Genomic DNA, 27,463 nt, shown 5'->3' with positions numbered 1-27,463 from the left:
CATATCTTTTTGAGAAATAGATGGCTTTGTCTGGCAAAATTGTTTTTTTAATTGATAGTGTTTTGTATTAAACTATCATTCTTGGAATTCTCAAAGGTGCAAACTGGGCGTGTCTAAGCAGATATTTACAAATTGCCTGCTTCTGTTGTGTTATTTCTATTTTGAAAACCAGTGAACAATGCCTCCAACTGTTTTTTATGATTCACAGGGATTGCATCTGCCCTTCTACAAATACTGATGGCTTGGCATTTTTATTTATTTCCCTAAAACTAAATGAACTTGTTAGAAATTATGTTGCTGAAGAAGAGGACCTTTGCTGGGCGTCACGCTGATCATCTCTTGTGAACATCCATGCCTCATTCTGAAACCTGATTCAAATTTATTGAGCACACCTTCAATACCCACGTGAGGTTGTGAATGGGCTGTGACCTTTGCAGAAACTATGCAACAATACCTTAGTTTTTGGACAACATCCGCTGAATGTGCCTGTGTTTTCAGCAGGTTGCTGCTACTGTCTGCAAGTTACTAGGACAGGTTTTCCCACACATATTACTGTAATAAAGTTCAATTCTGGATGAAGTTGTGTTAGGATGAAGTTGTACATGTAACTTCTCAAGCTGAAGGTCTTAAAGACAATTTTTTATGACATCTTTAAAGGTAACATGCCCCAGGTTTGCTTAGGTAATTTTGTAAGCTGTACTGTACTTAATACAATCAGTTCTATCTTAGATTCTTTAAACATTTTGGTAATATCCTCTTCCATATTGAATCTTTATTTATTTCTGTCTGTCTCCCTCTCATTCAGCCAGGTTTATCACTTCATAAGTACCCCCTCCACAGCCAGAAACACAACAATCACCATCACAGATCAACCTATGCATTCACTTTTCTCCTTGAACATTGATCAAAACCAGATAGTTGTGACAGACGGAGATTACCTGTCTTCCCGATTGGGCAGGGATTTGGCGGATCGGGATAACCCTGGTCTTCACTGAAATCCTTTGGTATATTGTCACCGGTCAGCTCTGCCACGATGTTTGGGATGTTCCCATAAGGTCCCAAGTGCTGCAGGCCTTCCTGGGCACCACCTGTAGAGAAGATCGATATTAGGGTCATGAGGCAAGAGTTCATTAGGCTTTTAACAGGGGGTACACAAAGGTTTGCCTTCATATACGAATCTGGATGAAATTCAGCCAACAGTCCCAGATTAGATTTCTGTAGAATTTTTTTTAATTATCAATTAGAAGTTAACATAGTAATTATACCCATTCCAGCTGACGAGGTTAAAATAAAAAAGCTAGACCTTTAAGTACGTTGACGTGTCTAAATTAAAAAATAAATTACTCAATTTAAGAAACTCTTATTTCACAACTTGAAATCAAACTGTTAGAGGGTGATAACTTGTTTTGGGTTACAACAATGTAGTCAAACAAGATGTGCTGCTGGAATTAAGAGGAACAGAGAAATAAGAGTAATGACAGAGTAACGACTGAGTGTATAAACGCTGTTCATTGGGTCTTTTAAGGAATTGTGGCTGTCACGTAAAGGTATGGCGTCACTGCACCCCAATGTTTTGTGTGAGAGAAGCCTGAGGGAAGCAGCAGCTAAAGGAGATATCAGAAGCCTTTTAGATTAATTATGACTGATGCAAGCAGAAGCAACAGGCTCGATCACAGCACAGCAAAATCACCTGTACAGAGTAGATAAAAGAATTTGCAGTCTACAAGAGGTCAAAGAGAGAGAATGCATGAGTGAGTCCCACTTGGATGCAAGGGTCTCTGAATGGGATGGAGAAAGAAGGAACTGTCAATGCTGAGAGATGCTGTCAACACAAAAAAACATGCAAGCTACAATTTACTTGGTTCCTGATCAGCAAGAGGAGATCCCGAGGAAGATAGAACTCAGGGCCAAAGTGGGCTTTTCAATGCCCTTAGGAGTCTAGAAAGTGATGATTTAAAACCTCTCCAGGCAAATGCCATTCCATATTCTATCTTGGAACACAATGGCACTTCTGTGACAACTATTCTTGAAACAGTGTTAGAGTGTTTAATTTATTGTTTTGTGAAAATTGAAGATGTTTGTCAAACCACTGATCTTTCACTTTCCTTATGCTTTTCTTACCTGTTCTATTTCAGTTCCTCTTCTTTTCTTACTCACAAGGGTGGGTTGATGGTGTCTGAGTGGCCAGGAGATTTCGATCTCTGACATGCAGATGAGAAGGAAGTGGCCACCCAAAGATGAAAGCAAATTCTAAGGATGGTATGAAATCAGGTATACTCCATGTCGAAGGTCTATCTCCCCCACCAAATAGTTATTCAAAAGTAGGGTGCTCTCTCTGCAAACCCTGTCAATTATCTTTGTTCATGAAAACGACTATGAAGGAGGTAAAGCCTTAGAAGAGGAAGATGAGATATCTGGAGAGCTACAGGTTCAGACTCACAGCACTATTCACGGATGACGCAGAGAGTAAACTGAGATTCCTTGAACAAAAACACAAGGTGAAAGCGCTGGCTCTATTTTTGCTACTAAACTGAGATTAATGCCCACTGTTGGCAGGATTGATGCGATAAGCAGACCCTCGCTTACAACTGATATGAGTAGATGTGGGCCCAGAGTGATTTTAGTATACAATGTAGATGGTATGGTGGTGCAATAGCTTTCACAGCTAGAATTTAGAGAATTTAACTTTGGTTGCAGAGAAACAGTCTTTGGCCTGCTGTTGGGCAAATTAACATTTTAATGATATTTGTGTGGGATGCTGATTACTGTGCAAACCACCCATAAGCAACTTATTGGTGTCCAGTGATAGATGATCTGTTCATAGACAAGGAGTGGGAATGTGTGTGTGTGTGACCAATGACATGGTCAAAGTGCTAGATGCAATATCCCCAGTGAGTATATTGGGTACAAATAGTGTTCCAGGGCTCGGATAGTGCTACTCCACAAGTGAGTAGCCAAGGCGCTTTATACTCGACTCTCTAAGGGTAGCTCTATTCCCCTGTCAACGCTTGTACTAGGAGGTGGCACAGGTTTAGGTCCAGATATAGGATGACACAGTAATCACACAATAAAATATCCAGCCAGTGTTGTTTAGTTTAGAAGAGGTTTGCATCCTGAATGTGGCCCTAATAGTTGGCAAGCCTTGGCAGTGACACTGGATACATATCACTGTCCACAAGTAAGAGAGACTTGTCTTGTCTGAGGGTTTGTTCTATAAAAAGAATTCCTATGTTCTAAAGCTCAGCCTACACTCATAAGATCCAGGTCTCTTCCACCCATGAAGTCCTCATCCTCCTGGCACTGGAAAACTACCCACAATGAAAACAGATAAACCTCTATGGCTCCTTCTGCCCACAGAAACATTTAGTTACAGCTTACACTGACTGCTGGAAACTCCTCGCAAGCACATACAGAAAAATCAGTCGCACAAATGGAAAATAGTGTCTCCTTACCCACTTGATCACACACTGTCACTGTTCTTTCCATCTCTCTTTGCTGTATTTCTCTCCCGTGCAGATGTCAAACATGAAGCTGACATCCTACTATGGTACTAGCTGCTGCCTGGGCTCAAGATCGACTTCGGCACAGATTATGTTTTTGCACACTGTCACTATGGAAGAACAAAGAGGGAACACACAACCCTCGAGCCACATTATTCAAAAACTAATGATTAGCCAGTGGCAGAACTACAGGAAAGCCATAGAAATAACAGCTGTGAAGGCTTCAATCCGACCAATGAGGAACTGCAGCCACATAATCAACAGCCATCATCTGACCAATGATGATCAGTTTAAATCAAGCCGCCCTTCACACCCTTCCCTATGCACTCACAGATAAGCTAAGATGCAAGGAGCCAGAACCTTAGATTACAGTGTGCATATCGCCATGAAAAACCTTATTATTGCGTCTTATAAAATGCACAGCTACCCTAAAGGGTTTCCTGGCACTAGTTCCAGGCAAGGTGAAAAGACAAGCAACCCTTCTGCAAAATCAGATAGATCTTCAAACCCTTGCAAAACTCAATAAGGGAAGAGCAGCTTTGCAGTGCTTCTGGAAGGTTGTTGCCAGCCTGTTTCCAGTTCTAGGCTTTCACTCTGCAAAATAGTGCTTTCTGGGATTTGTAGTCGTTATTAGATTCAATTAAACCAACTGGTGGAGTGTGTTAGACTGTAATAGTTTGCAAATGTAAAGACCACGTCCATAGTAATGACCGGGTGAACTTTCCATGCCTACACCGTAGTACACCTTCCTGTTATGGGTGCTCCGGCAAAGATAGAGACACTGTGCCCAATCACGAAAGAAAATACACAAATCTCAGCACAGGTGCATACTCTGGCTGTTAGCGCTTCGATGCTCTTTGTGAGTCGGAATGCGCTTTACAAAAACGGCATACATACACCTGTAATGAAGAGAGCACATCACTGAGAGGCAGAGCTGTAGTTTCATCTGGATTCAGGTTTAGGAGGGCTCAGGGATATCCTGTATGTGACTGTACCTGCCTCCAGTGGGGATGTCTGAAGGTCCATCAGTCCCCCTTGTGCCCCTGCCAAGGGCAGCACTAGTGGATGCACTGACTATGCACCACCTCCCTGTGGCGCATAATTAGTCTGTTTCCTAACACCTTCATTGCTGTTCTGCATGAGTCTGTAATATGGTGTGGCACAATGGCAAAGACTTTCCCTTCACTTGCATGAGGCTAAGCCCTCAAAGAAGAGAGGGAGCAACCAATTATGGTCGTGAAGGCAAACAAATCAGCATCAGTCTGATCCATATCAGAAAAGAGGTCACACAGGTGTCTGCCGCCCCATCTGGAATACCAAAATTAGCTGGGGGAATTGAAAGCAGATGCAAAAACCAATTGCACCTGTAGGGCACTTTGTGTAACACATCACTAAGAAGAAACGTTCAATGCCAGGGTGACGCAGAGACACAGGACCAATCTACTAGCCACATATTTAGTGAGTTACAATAAGGGGTGGCTGAGGGCTATAGTTTTACAGCATTCAAGTCCGAGAAAAAAAAGTAAAAAAGGTAAAACACACAAAACACCCATTTGGAGTCGCTACCTTCAATGCTCTGGGGTCCCACCAGGTTCATGGCTTGGTGTGCGGGGTACTCCACGCGAGGCCTGGCGATCCCCAGCTGTTCCATGACGCCATGGAGGAGATGTTGGATATCAGCTTCCGACACACGGTCTGGACTCCGCTGACTGTAAGATGAACACAGCGCTGATCCAAGGACCAACAAAATGGCCGCACTCTGCAGCAATGGAGATCCCATGGTTTCCACCTGGATGGATGACAAACAGGCATTAATCAGATTGGAAACAACCAATAAAAAGGCGGTCTCGGAGGTAGCCACAACACGGCTCCTCCCAGCAGCTTGTAAATTGTTGCTTACAGCACAGATGTAGATGACATATGTAATTGTATGTTGTGGGTGTACATGTGTGGCGCTACAGCCTGTGACGAGGCAGGATGCAAAGATAAAATGAGAACTCTCCCGGAGGCCTATGATCGCAGAGGCCTACTAATGCTGCAAGTTACTGATTACTATTGCAAACACTTGTGCAACAGCTATAGATTTCCAGGACCCTCCTTCAGAGATCTGTCCACTATCCACTGGCCAGGGGTTCGAGCCCCAGCAGAACCAGTCCCACTTTCTTTGAGGTTTATAAAATGTGTATCATTGAATTGAGCAACAGAAACGCAGGGACATAGCTTAGTGATAGTTGGGGGTGTGAATCTTACATTGGAGGGGTGAGATGACCAAGGATTGGGATGAAATGTTCCCATGAGGAACGGGGGCAGTACTGATCTGTATTAGGTTGGCCTCCGTCTAGGGTTGCACAGTGGGCGAAAGCCAATGGGTTGGAGAGCTACCCCGAGTGATTGCCAGTGGTTAGACTATTATCACGCACTCGTTCATCACATTTTGCTTTTTAGATTTCCAGTAGCATGCCTGGAAACAGGAGACTGGCATAGCTTTCTAAATCTTCCATGCCAATGTTTGCGAATTCCAAAAAGTAGTACATTTGCACCCACGGAAAGAATATTTATATGGGTGAAGACTTACTATTTTTTTGTTGTTAAACCAGTGACTATATATTTAAGTTCCAGATTCAAAAAATGAACAATTTAAACCTGTCAGCGAAGTGAGAACGATGAGAAAAAACACACAGACATAGCAGCCCTAAGAACACCAGATCCAACTACCAAAACAAGGAAGCATTTATTAAGATTGTGTCGCACCTCAAACACTCCCCCCCCCACCCAAAGCTATGCCCCTGTAGAAACACTTGCTATTTACGCTATTTCAATCTGCAGAACCAGAGATAGCAAATTCTAAATATACAAATATAAGTTAATAATTCTGCAGCTGGTGCTAGTAATGAAACTGCTGTGGCTCTAGGGAGTCATTGAGACAAGCATAGTAGTGCAAACTCTAACACTGGCACATAGCACAAGTCAAACTGTGCGCGCGCCAGTGTTAGCTCAGTGTAGGAAAATGGCTCCTTGTTGCAGCTGCCCCACCCCCCCCCACACTTTTTGCCTGATATCGATGCTGATTTGACTGAGAAGTGTGCTGGGACCCTGCTAACCCAGCCCCAGCACCAGTGTTCTTTCACTAACAATGTACTATTGTTTCCACATTTGGCACACCCCTGGCACACAGATAGGTCCCTTGTAAAAGGTACCAGTGGTACCAAGGGCCCTGTGACCAGGGAAGGTCCCTAAGGGCTGCAGCTTGTGTTGTGCCACCCTAAGGGACCCCTCACTTAACACATGCACACTGCCATTGCAGATTGTGTGTGTTAGTGGGGAGAAAAAGGCAAAGTCGACATGGCATCCCCCTCAGGATGCCATTCATACAAAATACTGCCTGTGGCATAGGTAAGTCACCCCTCTAGCAGGCCTTAAAGCCCTAAGGCAGGGTGCACTATACCACAGGTGAGGGCATAGCTGCATGAGCAATATGCCCCTACAGTGTCTAAGTCCATTCTTAGACATTGCAAGTACAGTGTTGCCATATTAAGTATATGGTCTGGGAGTTTGTCATCACAAACTCCACAGTTCCATAATGGCTACACTGAAACTGGGAAGTTTGGTATCAAACTTATCAGAATAATAAACCTACACTGATGCCAGTGCTGGATTTATTAACAAAATGCACACAGAAGGCATCTTAGAGATGTCCCCTGTATTTTACCCAAAACTTCAGTGCAGGACTAACTGGTCTGTGCAACCCTGCCACTTGGAGACGAGTTTCTGACCCCCTGGGGTGAGAGCCTTTGTGCTCTATGGGGCCAGAAACAAAGCCTGCACTGGGTGGAGGTGCTTCATACCTCCCCCCTGCAGTTACTGTAACACCTAGAAGTGAGCCTCAAAGGCCCAGGCTTTGTGTAACAATGCCCCAGGGCACTCCAGCTAGTGGAGATGCCCGAACCCCAGACACAGCCCCCACTTTTGGTGGCAAGTCCAGGGAGATAATCAGAAAAACAAAGAGGAGTCACCCCCTCAGCCAGGTCCTCCCCTAAGGTGACCAAAGCTGAAGTGACCCCCTCCTTTGAAAATCCTCCATCTTGTTTTGGAGGATTTAGACCAATAGGGATAAGGATGTGCTCCCCTCCCCAAAGGGAGGGAGCACCAGGAGGGTGTAGCCACCCTCAAGGACAGTAGCCATTGGCTACTGCCCTGTGACCGTAACACACCCCTACATTCCGTATTTAGGGGCAACCCTGAACTTAGGATTTCAGATTCCTGACGGCCTAACAAGAAGAAGGACTGCTGACCTGAAAACCCCGCAGAGAAAAGCAGACGACAACTGCTTTGGCCCCAGCCCTACTGGCCTGTCTCCTGATTCAAAGAAACTGCAACAGCGACGCATCCTGCTCTGCAACTCCAAAGGACAGCGGCCCTGTCTAAAGCAACAAGAAGAAACCATCTTTAAAGGGACTCTCACCTCCTTCCAGAAGCGTGAGTCCCCACCACTCTGCACCAGACGCCCCTGGCCCGTGTCCAGAGAAACCAATGCCGCAGAGAGGACCCCCTTGCGACTCCGACGACGTGTCTACCCTGAGCCATCCTCTCTGCACCCCCACGACGACGCCTGCAGAGGGAATCCTGAGGACCCCCCTGACCGCGACTTCCTGGTGAAAAGAAACCCGACGCCTGGAAGAAGCACTGCACCCGCAGCCCCAAGGCCCGTGAAGAACCAACCACCGGTGCAGCAGTGACCAGCAGGCGGCTCTCACCCTTGCCCAGTCGGTGGCTGGCCTGAGAAGCCCCCCTGTGCCCTGCCTGCAATGTCTGAGTGACCCCCAGGTCCCTCCATTGATTCCTATACAAAACCAGACGCCTTGTTTGCCCACTGCACCCGGCTGCCCCTGTGCGCTGAGGGTGTATTATGTGTGCCTGCTTGGGACCCCCCCCCAGTGCTCTACAAAACACCCCCTGGTCTGCTCTCCGAGGACGCAGGTACTTACCTGCTAGCAGACTGGAACCGGAGTACCCCTAGTCTCCATAGGCGCCTATGTTATTTGGGCCCCTCTTTGACCTCTGCACCTGACCATCCCTGTGTTGCTGGGTGTTTGGGGTTGACTTGAACCCCCAACGGTGGGCTGCTTATGCCACGGAGACTGAACTTGTAAGTGCTTTACTTACCTCAAAAACTAACCTGTATGTACCTTCCCCAGGAACTGTTGAATTTTGCAGTGTCCACTTTAAAATAGCTTATTGCCATTTTATGCCAAACCATGTACGTTACTGTTTTAATTCAAAGTCCTATCTTTACCTATGCAAATTACCTTACATTCAATGTACTTACCTGCAATTTGAATCTTATGGTTCTAAAATAAATTAAGAAATTAATATTTTTCTATATAAAAACTTACTGGTCTGGAGTTAAGTCATTGAGTGTGTGTTCACGTATTGCTTGTGTGTGTACAACAAATGCTTAACACTACCCTCTGATAAGCCTACTGCTCGACCACACTACCACAAATAGAGCATTAGATTTATCTATTATTGCCTCCGTCAAGCCTCTTGGGGAACCCTTGGACTCTGTGCACACCATCTCTCACTGTGAGATAGTATATACAGAGCCAACTTCCTACAATCCGGTACTACTTTTTAACCTGGTATTAAGTGCCACAGAAAGACCCCGATTACGAGCTGGGGCTCTGATCCAATCAGATGTGTGTTTTGTTTTCTCCTAACAGATTTCAGCAGGTGAAATAGATAAAATGTGAAAGTTGGTGTGATATACTGGTTCTGCATGTTATGCCTCATTTCCAAGTTCAAAACTTGGAGTAGGAGGTATTTATCTCAACGGGTGAATACCTCATTTCAGGTTAATGTTACCCACTAATTAGGGAAATGGGATACAGTGGAATCTTACCCCCTTTTCTGTCATGTCAGACCCCTGCATTCACTGTCAGAGTCAAATCGCCAACATTCTGCCACAATAAAGGTGAGCGTTTGCTTGGTTCAAAACTATTAATGAGCACACTGAGTTCAAGGGTTGGTGATACTCTTCTTTGAGCTGGACAATGACAGCATTGACAAACCATATCACCAGGGTAACTGGAATTATGCAACAGGAAAGGACCAAATTATGCGGCAACGTTGACTAGATTATGACGCAAGAAAAGCCAAATTATGTGGCATAATTCGTCACATTTGGGGACAGTATTACTTAATAATCTTGTCACTTACACCCATCTCAACACTGTCATAGCAAACGTTTCACCTATCAATCGCAGAATTTGGATTTGGGCTGGTTGCCTTTTCACCAGAGAATTGGACTTGTTGACTCTCCCTTTTTAGAGCCTCTTTATTTACCTTCAATTCTCCCTACCTAGGACTTGGTAGTCTATTTCCAGGCTGCTTCATCAGCTGTGGGTAATAGGTGTTAACCATCCAGAGCCTTATTTGAGTGGGGAACAGTTATTCGCAGGGTGGGAGTTGGCAGGGTTGTGTTACTGGTATCAATGTGGTAAGCCCACGAGAGCAGAGGCACATTCAGATAAGACCCTTGCCTACCACTGTCCTTACTCCTATTAAGTAGTTGTCAGGATGGGTAAAAGGAAAGTTTTAGAACCCTGACGCACATCTACAAACCCCTCCTAAGTGCATCTCTATCGATAACCCCCCAGTGCCTTATGGAGCATCTTATTAGCACTGAGATAGAGCTCACAGAACGTCGACTTATCCTACAGGGTCTCCTTACCCCCCGCAAACCTGTAACCTAGACGGGCAATCAATCTGCCCACAGAGTCACATCCCCCTAGAACCTGTCATAAGTATGACTTCTAATACTCGGCTCTTGTGCAGCAGTCATACCCCTAAGCAGTCAGGGAAAGCCAAGTGAACTAAACATCCATTGCACCAGCCCATCACAGCTCCCTCTTCAAGTTCTAGTAGGCAGATATGTGATATTGATGCCTCAGTAGATGCTTCTAGTGAGGTGTCTACCCATGATGCTTACACACATAGACCTGTATGGATTGAGCAAGTTATAGCAGATTGCATGGCCAATATCAAAGAGCTCCTTTGGGCTGAATTTAGTTCCCTCTATGCCCGACCTGAGTCCATTGAAGAGAAACTCTCTTTTAAGGCATGATGGAGTGCACTTAGATTCAGGTACTGATACAGTTGCTAGGGTAACAAGGCCCATCCAGGGAGGACCTGTAGCGGGGAAAAGAGTCCAATCAATTTAAGGCCCCCACCAGTCTAAACCAACATGAGATGGGATTTTTACATCTGCTCTCCGGCAGACTGGTAGTCCACTGAATGTTGCCCACCCCAATACCACCTCCCTATCACAACAAAATCTGCCACAGCAGAGTAATAAGAAAAGCTGTAAGGATTTTAATACCCAAAATGATTGTTGATTGGGAAGCTACTCAGAGAGAATAAAATCACCAAGGGTTAATATCCAGCCAGCCTCTTGTTCATCTGTTGTATTTCTGAGTAGAGTTCTGAAGCTACTCGCTAAACAGAAAGAGTCCTATGAAGGATTATTTAACAAAAAGTTGGTCTGGCTTGTCAAACACAAAGATTTTCCATTGGCCTAGGCCTGTGATATACTTTTCATTAGATGGGTTCCCTGGTTAGGTCCTGGTAGGGTGAATCGTGAAGGGGACTGTACTATTGTCAACTTTAGGCTTCCATCACTGGCCCGATCGGTGCTCTCTGGTAGAGCACACAACCACCGTGAGACTCATAGCGATGACCCTGGGGAATGTAGTCCCACCCCATGAGACTCATAGCAATACTGAGCCCCTCCCCTTGGGATATTTCATAGGACTCTTGCTCGACATCAGAGGACCACCCATAGGAAGCTACGGCAGCCCCCGTCTTCTGCACTCAATCCAATTCTTTTCTGCCTAGAGGTGGTGATATTCTTACAATAACCACCTACACTTTGAATCCCTAGATGTAGTTTGACTTCCGGGAGACAATTTGCAACCAATGGCATGTAAGGGGCAAGGCCCTGTTAGTCCCCCAGTAGCTTCCCTTCCACACAATACTTTGTGGTGATAGATGAGCACCATATACTGACCCTTTTAATGTGGCCCCTGATGTACAATCCTCTAGAGTAGGTGGTAAGGCAAAAAACTCTGTACTGAATATTCATATAAAGCTAATTTTGTGGAACGTGGTGGGCTTGAGTCCAAAAATGTAAGACCCTGAGTAGTAAGAATTTATAAATTACTATGATATTTGTTTGCTCCAGGAGACCTGAGCATTGAAGCCCATGCAGTTTCCCGGCTATGTTAATTTTGCTAACGTGGCCATTTCATCTGGGCTGGGTAGGCCCTCAGGGGGCTTAATGATTTGGATGGAATCTGCCATAGCAGGCCAGCTAAGGGAAGTTTAGGTTGATTCAAGCGACCTGCTTTGCGTTAGTCTTATTGACTCTGGCGAAGCAACATATTTTATCTATAATGTATACTGTAGGTTGACTGGCGTCATATTGGAGTCAAACGTTTAAGACATTATGAAGGCCCATATGTCTTCTATTCCTGCAACAGCAAGGAAGCTAGTGGGTGGGATTTTAATTGCCAATTTGAACCTCTCAGTATTGATAGTTGGTCTCCCCTGGTTGAAGAGGATACTGCCTGCATATACCTGAGATAAGAATTGCGGCCATCAAGAAATGGTCAACTGTAGCGCTTCAACAAAAGCTCTCACTCTGAATCGGGGAATGCAGGCATGTAATAGGAGAACTATCTCTGATAAACAAATTAATTCAATTGAGTCACCCATACTAGCCTCATCGACTAAATATTGTTAGATGTTAGACTCTTGGAGAACTTAATTGATATGATAGCCCTCCCACGTTCTGATAGTGACCATACTGCCCTGTCACTAACATTGAGTATAATCACTAACATAAATCCTAATGCCTTAGATGATATTACTGACCGTAAGGCTGGGAGTCACTAGTAACAAGCGCAGAGTTGAGTGGAGTAGGGTGCAATTGCGGCAGGATTCCATTAATGGGCTCTATAGCCAGGCTCCTGACTACCTGGAGGGATGGCTAACAGTGGATCATCTAGGGCGTGATCGGGAGAATCTGGAGGCAGCTGTCTTATCTAATAATCACTTTAAAACTTAGGGGATAGTTATTTTTTTTTTAAAGAGGACGGGCAAGTTAGCAGGGGTTGGCACCATCACCCCTGGTTTGATGCCATGTGTAGAAGGCCCAGAGCCATATTGGTTAACACAGTGAAGGGGTGGGACAGATCAATGATCTTGTCTGCTTGATGTTCTTAAATATAAAACGTTATTAGACACCAGAAGAGAAGCGGAGAAGGGAAAAAGGGAAAGCCTCTTGGAGGCCACCAGAGCCAAGGACCATTGCTCCTTCTGGAATTTGGTTACATTCCTTGAATATCTCCTCTAGTGATTGGGCCGTCCATTTTTCTAGCCTTTATTCTCCAAATGGAGAATAGTTGGGCCACCTAGCTGACACAGCAGAGTCCTGGCCTATATAAGACCTAGTGATGTTCCTCGGAAAGAGGGTACGAGCTCTCTGGTTAGATGGCACGCTGCTGCTGAATGTTGGTTGTCTGGTTAGGTAGGTACAAGCTTGGCGCTGCCACAATCTCCACCTGGAGTTAGAGGAGCTGCTTGTGGCCTCAGATAGAGATTGCGGAGAGCTCGCATGGCAATGGAAGGAAAGTCCTGGAGTCAGTCAGAATATATGTACTGCTCCGGAATGAGTGTGTGTAAACAACCATGCGTATGACTTAAAATTATTAAAAGCTAGAGTTGTTGTTCCCCAGGGGAAGCTGGTAAACAAAAAGATATCAAGTGACTTGAGAGAAGCATGAAGGCAGAAGAAGCTGAGAGCTTGAGAAGAGCCTCATAGGAAACCTCATAGGAGCACCAGAGATGCTTTAGCCCTGGTGGGCCCTACTCAGGCCCGGAGATAGGCAGGCGGGCAATAGGCCGTTATCTGTGGACTAGAGGCCAACAAATATTTACAAGATATCTGCTCCTTTTAGCCTCACCTTTACCTCCACCCCACTAAATCTTGATGCTCTGAACCCTTTGCACCTAAACCCAAAATTCCTTAACTTTTTTTTTTTTTTGATCCCTTGGGACCCTAGTATGAGTAGGGCAGAAAACCGTCCAGGAACTACTGGTTATTTTAGTGGGGAAGAGTTCTTGCCCATTACAAGTTTTGGGGAATAACATACAGCAATCTTTATTAATGCACCAGTTCCAACTAGTTTTTGCCTAGTTTCTTGTGGACACTGGACCCTCACTTTTCCATCGCAACTTGAAACCCTGATAAGGCTGTTAACACTCGTTACCGACCCTATCAGGGTTACCGGCCCACATATCAGGGTATTGGTGGGATGGGTGGGTCGCTTAGGTAGAAAAGGTGACTTTCACTTACCAGGCTACATGAACTCCCTGTGACCTGCCACAAGGAAATGCATGGCTTTATTTCGAGTGTGGTTTTTCATTTCTATGGTTGTGGGGGACAGAATGTTTCTTGGCATGAACTTTCGCCATGTCGACATTGGCCTAAGAATCGCACCTTGCAGTAATTATTCTGCACACCTTTACCTGTCCGGAAAGCACAGATGTTCCTCACGACTCAACTTTTTCTTTACATTCCAGTTCTTACATACTCAGGACTACCTACTCATCCAGTCCAGGTTTCTTTATTTGCATTCTTGTAAATGAAAGAAAAAAACGTCCCTAGAGGAACTGCTCCGGCGTGGATGTGGGAGTCCTGAGCTCTGCTGGGCCTCCAGTTAGAGATGTGCTTGTCCCTCGTGAATAGTAAACACAGCCAGGTTGTCAGTGACTAACAAATGTGCAAATAATCTCAGATGGAACTTGGGATATGTCAATTCACATTATTATAAGTATGCATTGTTTCCAGCCTGAAAGTAGGCCTACTCCTTCCAGTGTACCCTCTTGGTACCTTTCAGTCCAAGTCAGAAGTTTACTCTTTGCTAAAATCAACTTTATTAATTTGTTACTAACCTAAATTTTTAGGCAGGAAAACAACAGTGTACAGTGACTCCACATGTAATTCATAATCTTTTTTTAGTAAAAAAAAAAAAGAAAACAAAAATTTTATAAACCAGCTCTCAATCAAATTCAATACGTGTTTAAGATTGTGAAAACCCCAGTCGAAGTGTTAAAAAAAAAAAAAAAAACTCAGATCTTGCTTTGATAGACAGTCAATAAGAAAATGAGTAGAGGTTTCAACAACACAAGCGTGTTTGCCATGTTTCTCATTTCCAGGGTCTACTTGCCTCTTTAAGTGGGGAAACACATCCATCATTTTCAGCATAAAACATCTGACTTCACTGTGAGCTGATAGAAGGTGTAGCGATTGGTGTTGTTCAAAGGTTGCGTTACTTGAGGATATCTTAACCAAATTTTACATCACACATCAAAAACATCCAAAGTGATTATAATTTAAAATTCTTTTTTTTCCATTTACAGTTACCGTTATCAATATAAGATTGTTATTGGTAAATCTTGTGTCCTTCCTTAATCAAATTCTCCAAAGGATTGTAAGCTTTTCGACTTCCTTCCATCTACAGTTATTTAATCCATTACGTCAAATTGGAAAGATGCTAGTTCGTTGTCTAATCCTGCATGGTGGGAATGGGTCCTTTTTCTTAGACGTGGACATTTTTTTTCTATATATATATGTATATATATAATCTCCTAATACTGAACTTGCAGAAAATGCTTCTTCTATGTGGTTTAGTGATGATTTATACATGATGCAAGCTAATATAACTTAATTTAGATATCTATTTTATTATACGATTTTCAATATAGTGGCCCTCTTAGTTTGATTATGCTATTGCCTGTTTATTCTAATAAGGTTATGTAAGTATTTTTTGTTTACCTCTTTTCTATCTTTATCACACATATTGCCTACAGCTAGGGTAATATTTTGGGTATAGTACATGTTTATATTTCAGTAATTAATAATAAAATATTTTGAATAGATAAACATCCAACGCACCCCTCTCCTGTGTCTGGATCTCAATTATGTAGAAGAGCAACCTTTAATTATACCCAGAACTTCTTTAATTTGACAAATTGCTTCTTGAGGTGTAGATTTTTTTAATCTGTAGGAATTTCCCAGTTCCAGCATAACAGTACTCAGAACTCCAGAGAAAATTATATTTTGATGTTTGGGAACTCCTCTCCCTTTGCAAAACAAACAAAAAAAAACAATTCTGTGGCAATTTGTTGCCACATGGTGCCCTCTTGGGGCGAATCAAGGAGTTGCCATAAGGCAACTATCCACGGTGGCATTCATGCAGCGCCGGCCCCAAACGTTCCTTACCCTGATTCACAACATGTATGGCGTCTGCGCCCTCGTTTAAACATCTGCACTGGGGGGTGTCCGAGCTATCCCTGGGTGAAACTTTCATCACACTGGTGTAATCTTACGGAACTTCTGCATTTTGATGCAGGTGGTATTTCTGAAATTATGCAACGTCACACAACTTCAAGTCTGTTCGGTAAAAATCCTATTGGAAGAGCACTGGCAACAAAGCAAATGAACAGAACATAGGTGGCTATTTTTTTGCAGCACGTGTGTCCTTTTCACTACTTTTTCTTAGCACAAAATGCGCCCTTATGTCCAAAATGGAAGCAAAGATGCATTTTGCCCTAAAGTACAGTGCTGAATGCTAGATTTGCATTTTGCTAATTTTTTCCAAAACTTGGCAGAATTATGCAAAAGGAAATTACACGAATTTAGCACCTCCCCCTTCCTCCTGGGAAGAGAGGGGACGAGACCCATCCTGTGACTCTTCTGGGGCAACCAGGGAGCCAGCCGAACAAGGGTTTCAGTAAAGATATTCCGGAAAGACACCCTCAAGGGGCACTGTTGTAGTGACCCGGGAGCAATAGAGCATTTAACACCACGAGTTTAAACATTTTAATAGTAATAACAAAAATAATGCTCCTAACAATAAAAAAAAAAGAATTTATTACAGAACCCCGGTGTGCTAGCCTTCTACAACCGGGTTGTCTTTTGGCGTCATTATTACTCGTAACAGTAATCTTGCGTGGCCTGGGAAGAATGAGAGTATACATCTGCCCCAACCAGGCTTTGAACCTGGGATCTGCAGGTTGCACGCAGTTTTTCTAAAGGAGGCCACGGTGACTAGCTTGAGGGATGTCCCCACGTCGCCGTTACCTCCAAACACCAGTCCCGCTTGGCTACCACATCACCTTGTTGCCATGGAAAACAGCAGCTGTGGTACTTTCCCTATGAAACACACACTGTCCAGCACCTGGACCGCGTGACACGTCACGCTTCCTCGGATTGGCTGATTTTCCACCGGAACCACTTACTGTACACTTGATTAAACAGTTGTCTAGGGTTACCTCAGCTCCAACCAGATGGGCCATTTATTATTTAAGAGTTTTTTTTTTTTTTATATAACGTAGACCGTATGGATAACTGACCAATTTTCAATAACCTATCGTTGTCGAGAAAACGCACGTCACGGTGAATTCTTTTCAGGGATAAATTAGATGTTATGATCACACAATATCAAATATCCTATGTTATTAAACTGAGAAATGAAAAGGGCTGAAACGGGGCGCTTCTGCGACAAACCCTCAACCCACTGGGTTCTTCTCGCCAGTCTAGACGTATTTTTCACGAGAAACTTGGTTAGATAATCAGATTATCAGGGAATGCAGAGCAGACTGGTGCCACCACAAATGCGAGCCGAGTCCTGCTGCGGCCATGAAATATTTTGATAGGATTTTATCGCCCCTGATTTCTGTACGGAGCCCGAAATTCATTCCCACCCCCCCAAGCCGCGCGCAGAGAATAAAATATAAAATTCCGTTTACCAGGGAGAAGATGGAGGCTGTCGGCTGGCGGGGTCGGCGGGAGATGGAGCGATGAGTCGGCGGAGATGGGAGGGAGGGGGGAACAGATGGGATGGAGAGGAGAGGGCTGGGATGCACAGCCGTCAGAGATGAGGGGGCGGGGTTCGGACAGGTGAGAGAGCCCGATTATTAATATGGCGCTGCAGGGTAGAACAGAGTTGCTCGTTTTTTTTTTTTTTGTTTTTTTTTGGCTTCAAACTGGATTATTCTAGGTTTTGAAATATTTCTCTCAACACTGCCGGGTGTGCAGAAAAGCGCCTTGCCTTACAACTGGAGGCGCTATATTTTTTTAGCTCTACAAGTGCGAGGAGAGCTGAGTGTTACTTTAAGTTACATTCGAATACTACTACGGTTGGTTTAAACATTACCAACCAGTGCTAAAAGAGACGTTTTTTGGTGCACAAAACACGCATTCTCATTATTAGATATTACAGTATATTGAAAACAGCTAATGCAAGCAATACCGTATGAACCTCGGCTAAAGGAGCAGCTGGCATAGAAGAGGGTAAGGGTAGGTAGTGGTCCTCTTGCAGGAGTAGTATTAGAGTAGTAGACATTTAAACAAGCATTGGCAAATGCAATAAGTCACCTTGTGCGAGGCCTATTGGCTTTGGCAATGTGTTTTAGTCATGTTATACATCAGCGTGGCTGCTGTTCAGCATGGTTTAAAGTTAGTAGCGTGGAGAGGGGTGGGGCATATTGGGGAAGACTGGAATGGGGACGATTGGGTTAAAGTGGAGTGGGGTAAACTGGGGTATGCTGGAGTGGGGTAGATTGCATTGTGGTCGAGTCAGGTCGACTGGCATGAGGAAAACTGGAGTAGATTGTAGTGGAACAGAGTGACAGACTGGAGTTGAGTGGGGTGGATTGGAGAGGGTGGGATGGAATGGGGTGCAGTAGGGTAGATTGGATTGGGGAGTGAGATAGATTGGAACAGAGTAGATTGGGGTAGATTGGAAAGGAGTGGGGCAGATTGGAGGTGGGTAGATCGGAGTGGAGTAGGGCAGAATGTAGTGGAGTGGGATACACAGGAAGAGTGGGGTAGAGTGGAGTAAATTGGAGTGCTGTGGGGTAGATTGGTGGCTCGGAGTAGGGTATATTGGAATGCCGTAGGTTAGACTGGGGTAGATTGGACTGGAGAGGGGTAGACTAGGTAAATTGAAGTGGGGTAGTTTGGAGTAGAGAATTTTGGAGTAGATTGAAGTGGGTTTGGAGTGGGGTAATGTGCAGTGGAGTAAATTGAGGTAGATTGGAATGTGGCGTAGGGTACATTTGGGTAACAGGAGGTAGAGAGGAGTATGGTGGATTGAGTTATAGTGGAGTGGAATAGATTGAGGCTGAGTGGGATAGAATGGAATAGAGTAGGGTGGAATGGAGCAGATTGGGTGGATTTCAGTGGGGTAGATTGGAGCGGATTGAGGTAGATGGGGTGAAGAAGGGTGGGATACACAGGAGTGTAGTGGGGTAGACTGTGGTAGAGTGGAGTTGAGTAGACTTTGGTTGACTGGAGTGGGGTAGGTTGGAGTGGGACAGAGTGTAGTGGAGATTGGAAAGGAATGGGGTACATTGGAATAGAGTGGGGTAGATTGGGGTGGAGCGGTTTAGATTGGAGTTGGGTAGCCTGAGGTGAAGCAGGGTTGGATCAGGGTAGATTGGTCTGGGGTAGAGTGGAGTGATTGAGGTTGATTGGGTTAGATTGAGTGGAGTAGAATGGGGTGGGGAGTAGAATGGAGTGGGGGTAGAATGGATCGGAGTGGATTAGAATGGGGTGGAGTGGGATAGATTGGTTTAGGGTATAGTGCGGGTGGGGTAGATTGGAGTGGAGAAGAGTAGAGTCGGGTAGTAGGGTGGAGTGGAGTTGATTGGAGTGGGGTAGATTTGGGTAGGCTGTAGTGGTGTGGGGTAGAATGAATCATAGTAGAGTGGACTGAGGCAGACTGGCGTGGCATGGGGTAAACTGGAGGGGGGTATCATGCGTTGGGATGGACTGGAGTGGGGCAGATTGGAGGGGTGGATTGCAGTGTGCCGGGGTGGAGTGAGATAGAGTAGCGTGGGGTAGATTGGAAGGAATGGGGTAGGTTGGAGCGTAGTGAGGAAGACTGAAGTGGAATGGAGTAGATCGGAGTGGTGTAGCTTGAAGTGCAGTTGGGTAGATTGGAGCGTAATATGTTATAGTGAGGTGGATTGGGGTGGAGTGGGTGGATCTGGGTACATTGGAGTAGTGTAGATTAGAGTGGGTAGATTGTGGTAGACTGGAGTGGGGTGGAGATGAGTGGAGATTGGCGTGGAGTGGGGTCTATTGGAGTGGAGCAGACTGGAGTGGGTAAATCGGACTGGGGGAGATGGGTAGATTGGAGTGGAATGTGTTAGACTGAGGTGCAGTGGGGTGGATGGGGTAGATTTTGGTAGATTGAGTGGGGTGCATTGGAGTGGGGCAGTTGGGGTGATGTTGGATAGACTGGAGTGGAATGGATTAGACTGGGGTGGAGTGGGGTAGTCTGTAGTGGGGTAAATTGGGGTACGTTGAGAGGAGTAGATTGGAATGGAGTGGGGTAGATTGGGGTAGATTATAGTGGCGCAGGGTAGAGTGGAGTAGATTGGTGTAGACAGTAATGAATTGGGTTTGGGTAGATTGGAGTGCAGTAGAGTGAATTAGGGTAGACTGGAATAGAATTGGGTAGATTAGAGCAGAGTGAGTTGAGTGGTCGAGAGTGGAGAGGCATAGAGTGGAGGGGCGCAGAGTAGAGTGACATAGAAAAGAGGGGAGGTGGCTCAGAGTGGAGTGGTGTAGCGTGTCATAACATGTCTGAGTGGAATGGCATGTTGTAGAGTAGCGTGCCATAGAGTGGGGTAGAGGGGCGAGGGGGGCAGTATGGTAGTGCAATGCCATTACAGATAACACATTTCCAATTGAAATGGCCTTTATATTTGCACAGACATACAGTTCTACTGTGCACAAACGATAATCTGTAGAAATGTCATCACCTTGTGTACTGATGTGTTCTGATCATAGTCAAATGTTTCCACCACACTTGAGAATTAAAAAAAAATGAGCTTCATTTGTACTTTCCTTATTCTGAAATATCAGCACAGTTCATTTTTGTTGTGTGGTAGAAAAATAACATCCTACAGCCTTTCCTCTTCCATTCCAGGATGGTCACATAAATTCTCTCACTTTTGAAGTCAGAGAAAGAAAAGTAAACACTAAGCTCCCTTGGAAGACAAAGCCTGACATTTGGGGCCTCATTATGACCATGGCGGTCACCAGACCGCCAGGGTCACGGCTGCAGTTGGACCACCAGCACCACCACATTTCGGATGCCAGACAGCTTGGCGGTGCCGGCAGTCCCAATCCGCTAGGGCAGCGCTGTCCTGGGGATTATGGCCCCTCTCTCCGCCAGCGTTAATATGGCGGTTTCACCTCCCTGTAAATGCTGGTGCAGACAGGGTGCCGTTGGCGTCTGCACTTGCACTTTGCATGTTGAGTGCAGGGGGGGGGGGGGGCCTACCCAGCCCCATCGTGCAAATCACAGTCTGCTTTGCAGACAGTGATGTGCCTGACGGGTGCTGGTGCACCCGACGCACAACAGCATTGCCGCCAGCTCTATTATGAGCCGGCATCAATGTTGTGCGTTTCTCGCTGGGCCAGCGGGAAACACATAATAGGTCCAGTGGGAAGCCGGTTGCATTGGCAGTCTCCTGTCCCGCAGGAGTTTCACGGGCCGCCTTTTCCGCCTGCCAAACTCATAATGATGGCCTTCATTTCTGTCTTTGAATGCACAGCAAATGTGACAGGATAAGAACAAGACAGTGAGTACTAGGAAGCAGTAGTTGCTGGTTCCCTAAACATTTGGTGGGGCAACCAACCAAACATTTAGGGTATCAGTCGCATATGCTGAAAACAACTAGAAATAACCCTTCGTACTCATACCAATTTTAAAACAGACAAAACCACAGTTATCAGTCCATTTCGCAAACCGTGAGGTATAGCCTTTGATTTCGTGGACTTTTTCTCTGGCTCGTTTAAGAATGCTAATTGAGACGATCAATAGAACAAAATTAACGTTACACCACATTATTCTACCACCGAGGAGGCTCCACTTTCTGAAGGTTGGAATGTAAATGTTTCAGATGCACCTGTACCACAAGTGACTTCACTACGTAAGGTAAATAATCTCTGTATATTGTTTTCCCTCCTATGGATTAACCTCATTTTAAAAACCCTTTAGTGCAATTTTGTCGAATGTGCTCTCTTTAGAAAAACATCTTTCAAATCCATATTGATAAAATGAATATGGTAATCTTTGACAAATAAGCAATGCATCTGGAGATATTTTCTACACCCATTCTGACTGTCATTGCCGCTGTGCGTTAGACATCAGCTGCCAACAGTCAGTTTTGCCCTCGCCGCCATTTTGAGTTTTTAGTAAATACCCCCCAAAACTTGTAGTCCACCCAAAAGTTAGGTGGATAGCACTCCGTAGAATGATTTTCAAGTATTAAAAATCTTGAACCAGCACTTGTGCTGATCGACTAGCGCCAATTCACACTTGGAATGATCGATGAGAGCGAGAATGGAAAGTAAACATGAAAAAGCAAGAATTCTATTCTTCAGATGGGAAATAATTATATAATTCCAGTGCCAATCCATCACCAAAAGCCTAAGAGGTAGGTGTGGTTTGTTTCAATTAGACGTTGTGATCATTCACATCTTTGATTGGAACTTGCTAGGGTCATTCTAAGGGCTATGGTAAAATGATGTGGAAATACCACTTGATGGATTTACCAAATACACTGGTTCAGTTTTATCTGGTGCTACGGTAAAATGATGCAGAAAAAGCACTCCTGGTGCCTTTTTACTGCGTCCTTTCAAGTTCATCAGATTGGAATGTACACACACGGCATAAACATCTCTACTCCCTTTCTTGTTTTTGATAAACAAGTTCTGGTCCTTCACCATGAAAAATAAAAATTACTTACTTCCGCTGAATCCCCTCCACCGGTCCTCATGCAGTCCCTCGGTGCTCTGAGTGCAGCAACTGAATGCTCCATACCAATCTAGATGCTGCTAAGGTTAGCAGCATAAGAGCAGTACCAGAATTGGCAGAAGCGGGCTGCCTCGACGATCCAGCAGGCACAGGTGGCCTGTTCCTGCTCTCCACTCAGCTGAGTGGAGAGGGTTCCATTGCGCATGTCACGCTGGCCATCGCAAGACAGCCAGCCAAAATGACATGCGCAGTGTAAACTGTGGAGTGAGCATCACTCCCCTGCTGCCAGTAAGCAGGACTGGCCCACCCCCAATCAGGACTTGGCTGGGGAAAGGCAAGAATAAAATGGTAATAAATGTTTTTTTATTTTTCACCTGTTTGTCGGCGCTCCTCTGCCCTAAGGGAGTGGCCACCGCTGCTCGGAAGGATACAGTAAACAAGAATTCTCCATAGAAGGAACAAATCCAAACTAGACAACCTTAAGCAAATAAAGCCAGTAAATAGAAACAAGCAACTGTGAGTTACAAACCACAAAGCCAATAGTAATCAGTGGGCAAAATACATTTCCAGGGAAGCTTTCGGAACGCCCACAAGACGTCATTAGCAAACCATACAGATGCGTTGTCTGGTAAGTTTCAACCTAAAAATGGGACATCAAGTAAAAGATGGCACAATAGTTGTCAAAAACCAAGTACACGTCAAACAAAGGAACATTTCGGAAGCATACCGTTAGTGATTTTTAGAAATGTAGGGCTGGATAAGGAGGCAGGACTGGAAAAATAACTTTTTTCTCTTCACTGGATGGCCCCTTTAAAATGTGTAGTCAGGGTGGGTTGAATATAGTGAGGAGCTCATCTCTGACTAGTTCATGGGGTGTACTGCCATTTGATAAAGTTTGTTTTGACCAATGACTTTGTGTTTCACCACTGCGCATATTAGTTGCTCAATGTTCACCAGTAGCACATGGTATGTTTTGTTCAGTTGAGCCGCCTATGGGCTTTGACATGGCATTAGCCATTACTTTCTGTATTCAGTTTAGCCGCCTATGGGCTTTGACATTGCATTAGTCATTACATTCTGTATTCTGCCTATTGGCTTTGACATGCTGTATCCAGTCTAGCCGCCTATTGGCTTTGACATTGCATGCCTATTGACTTTGACATGATGTATTCAGTTTAGCTGCCTATTGACTTTGACATGCTATTAGATATTCTGCCTATTGGCTTTGACATGATATCATATATTACATTTTATATTCAGCTCAGCTGCCTATTGGCTTTGACATGATATTATACATTGCATTTTGTATTCAGCTCAGCTGCCTATGGGCTTTGACATGATATAAGACATTGCATTTTGTATTCAGCTTAGATGCTTATTGGCTTTGACATGACACTAGACATTGCATTTGATATTTAGGTTAGCTGCCCATTGCCTTTAACGTGGAGTTAGACATTGCAGTTGAGAATCCAAGCTGTATTTTTCCAAGCTGTGTTTTTGCACCAGAGAACCAAGATGTTTTTCTCACAGTAGACTAGACATGATAAGAGAGAGTACATGGGTGTTGTTTTTTCTTCGCTTGAGCTTGGGAACAGGAGTAGTCTTGGAGACCTGGCCAGTCTCCAAAAGGCTTGCTCAGTTTCCCAGGTCTGAGAGGAGGGGGCACACCTTTGTAACGAATGACACAGGCTGCAGAGAGTCAGATTCGAATCTGCCGGACCTCGTGCTGGAGCTTGGCGCAGGCTGCCAGCAATCCCGTGTGGGTAGATGAATCTCTCTTTCTCGCGGCTGACAGGGGTCATCAGCTTGCAGACCTTAGAAAGATGAAGCTGTAGATAGTTCCCACACGGTGAAGTATTTGTTTTGCTTATCTTATAAATATAACCTGCTGTGTATATTGCAAACTGATATATTTTGTTTGATTAACGCGGACTTGAAAGCTACTAATTCGTCATTCATAAATATTGTGGTTGGGGAAGAATTAACAACAATAAAAGTCTTCTTTGACCTCAGAAGTGCATTTCTGTTGTGTTATGTTAGTGCTTAGAAACTAGATAAGAGGAAAGCACTACAATTGGTACCAGGAGTGGGGTCGGTCATTAAGAGGTGATTAAGAGGGTGTTGACGAGTTGGTAGATTTCTAAGTGCACACTTTAAAAGTGTAATTGTTTTTGTTGTTTGGAGAATTACAGAAATTGTTTTTTTTGGAGAATCACAGTAGCACGGCAGACCATGTCTGGGAATACATGTGTTGATAAACTGCCTGATGGTGCTACGAAAAACTGTGAATTGTTTTCTGTTTGGGGAATTACAGAAGAAAATGCATGTGTAGCTAAAAGGCCTGATAATGCTTTGAGAAATAATTCCTGTTGTACATATGTAGAAAACGTGTCTTTTGGAAGTAATGATGACAGAAAGGTCTGGATACCTTTATCTGCTTACAGAGAAATGCAGGAGAAATGTAGGAAGTTGGAACATGAAAATAGGAATTTACGTGAGCAAATTAGCCCGACTGAAAGTTATAAAAGGGCTGTTTTTGAAGAATCTTTCTTGTCCCATTCCAGTAATGAGGGGGTTAAGACAGCTCCGAGCTGCACTGAGTTTTCGTGTGGGCCAGGGTTTTTGGCAGACAAAATGCATTCCTTAACTGATAACACGGACGAGTGAGACCAGAATGTGATTTACGAGTTACCGTTGCAAAATGCACAAGTAAAACGAAAGATTTTAGAGCAAGAGCCGACTTTCATTAGCTTGTTTGATTTTTGGAAAAAGAATAGCCCTCCTTTGAGTGAAATCCTAACACTTTTGTATATGGTCACTGTGAAAAATTATATGCAGCTGCGCGCTTGTGATTTGGCAAATGAAATAATGCAGACTTTAGGTTTCTGCGCAGTGCAAGAAGGAAATACTTATGTACATGTAATTCAAGAACAAGGGAAGAAAATAGTGCCCCTAGCTAGAATCATACAATGGATCTGGTACATGCAAGACAGGGCTAGAGTACCACAGATAAAAGAATTATCAATGAAGTTGTGTGCACCATTTGAATTCGTGTCTACTGAAGATAAAAAGCATGTTTGTTTTACTAATGATTCACTGACTGAAATGTTGTTTTCTGGCACAGTAGAAGGAACAGCGTTGTATAATGTGTGTCAGATTTTAAAGCAAGAGCTACGTGAGATGTGTCATTTTTATGCTGATTTTTGGTTCTTTGATAATGTTTTAGCCACATGGCTTGTACCTAACTGGTTCAATTACCTTGCAGATGTTAATGAGAAAAATTCAGAGAGAGAAGTGTTCACCCAGAATTCTGCCTTAGTGGGGATGGCTAAGTGGGTGCCCCAGAAATGTGAACAGCTGAGAGAAAAAGCCACTTACAGGTGGGCAGAGATGAGAGAGATGCACATTCCCCTAGATTTGATAAAAACTGTGCAACACGCACAAAAGCAATCTGTCATGCAAGCAGTCACAGAGCAGTTGGGGAGAGGAAAGTTACCAGAACAGAAATGGCAAAGTGATCAGGTTTTAGGGAGAGTGATTGCTGTAGATTACCAAGGAAAAATCGAAATTATACTGATACCTAGAAAAGAATCTGATTCATTCATACAAATTGGAGACAGAATGGCCCAACTTGGCAAAAATGCAGTGAATGGAGGTTTGTTAAAGAAAGAGTCTGCGCCAGCCCTTCTGACAGTGCAAGAAAAGGGAAGCTGTGGTGCAGCAGATAAAAACCTCAGTGATGATGTGTGGGCTGAAGCCCCAAGTGATCCTCCAAAACCTGCAGAAAATATAACAAAGGGCCCCAAAAACGTCCTGCTGATAATAAAACAGGGAAAGAAGGAGGAAGGGTGCAGTTTAAATGAAAAATGTTATTTGCAAGAAAAGTCATACTTGTTTCTTTTGCAGATCCTACCACGTTTCGCCACTGTCCCTGAGTGTGCTGTGTGGTCCCCCTTCCGGTGTGTGCATGTGGGGTCGGGGAAGGGACAGAATCCCCAACCTGAACCTGGCTGAGTAAAGTGCCAGCACCATGGATCCATTTTGCGCAAACTGCGCCTTCAGTTCAAGTTCAACTTGTTTGATTGCATTCTTCCACTGGAACTAAGCTGTGATATTTTTTTTTTTTTTCCCTCTCATATGGAACTCTGACTTTTGCTTACCTTCCAGCAAACCTTTCAGGTGGACCGTGCATCTTGACATGAGTAGAACTCATGCCACATCAAATTGCTAACACTGTTGAATTAGAGACTCATTCAGAGAAAAAAAAATTGCCCAGTCTTTTCTGTATAGATGTATCTGATGTGAAAGGTTATGAAATCAATGTGTTAATTCACTTCTATTGCTTTACAGGGATTGCTTTGATCATAATGTTTTTTTTTTGTTTGTGCTGATGTTTTTTGTTTTTGTTTGAAACAGGAGATATGTGAAACAAAAATTCATTGGTCAAAGGGCGGAATGTACTGCCATTTGATAAAGTTTGTTTTGACCAATGACTTTGTGTTTCACCACTGCGCATATTAGTTGCTCAATGTTCACCAGTAGCACATGGTATGTTTTGTTCAGTTGAGCCGCCTATGGGCTTTGACATGGCATTAGCCATTACTTTCTGTATTCAGTTTAGCCGCCTATGGGCTTTGACATTGCATTAGTCATTACATTCTGTATTCTGCCTATTGGCTTTGACATGCTGTATCCAGTCTAGCCGCCTATTGGCTTTGACATTGCATGCCTATTGACTTTGACATGATGTATTCAGTTTAGCTGCCTATTGACTTTGACATGCTATTAGATATTCTGCCTATTGGCTTTGACATGATATCATATATTACATTTTATATTCAGCTCAGCTGCCTATTGGCTTTGACATGATATTATACATTGCATTTTGTATTCAGCTCAGCTGCCTATGGGCTTTGACATGATATAAGACATTGCATTTTGTATTCAGCTTAGATGCTTATTGGCTTTGACATGATACTAGACATTGCATTTGATATTTAGGTTAGCTGCCCATTGCCTTTAACGTGGAGTTAGACATTGCAGTTGAGAATCCAAGCTGTATTT

The 27,463-nt window shown here is 44.1% G+C and overlaps 1 protein-coding gene across 1 annotated transcript in view; it reads right to left on the bottom strand.

Moving 5' to 3' along the window:
* The window catches only part of SCG5 (secretogranin V), a 56,222-nt gene extending 38,720 nt beyond the window's left edge, over nucleotides 1–17,502 (bottom strand). The window contains exons 1-3 of the mRNA XM_069209002.1: nucleotides 17,373–17,502; nucleotides 5,067–5,289; nucleotides 939–1,088 (exon numbers count right to left, since the gene is read on the bottom strand). Of these exons, the coding sequence (XP_069065103.1) occupies nucleotides 939–1,088; nucleotides 5,067–5,280 (364 nt within the window). The 5' untranslated portion in view covers nucleotides 5,281–5,289; nucleotides 17,373–17,502. The remainder of the gene's footprint in view (nucleotides 1–938; nucleotides 1,089–5,066; nucleotides 5,290–17,372) is intronic.
* Nucleotides 17,503–27,463: the final 9,961 nt, after the last annotated feature.

This window comes from Pleurodeles waltl, chromosome 9 (assembly GCF_031143425.1).
Source record: "Pleurodeles waltl isolate 20211129_DDA chromosome 9, aPleWal1.hap1.20221129, whole genome shotgun sequence".
In the NCBI taxonomy this organism is placed as follows: Eukaryota; Metazoa; Chordata; class Amphibia; order Caudata; family Salamandridae; genus Pleurodeles; species Pleurodeles waltl.
This window is presented reverse-complemented; position numbering and strand designations above follow the sequence as displayed.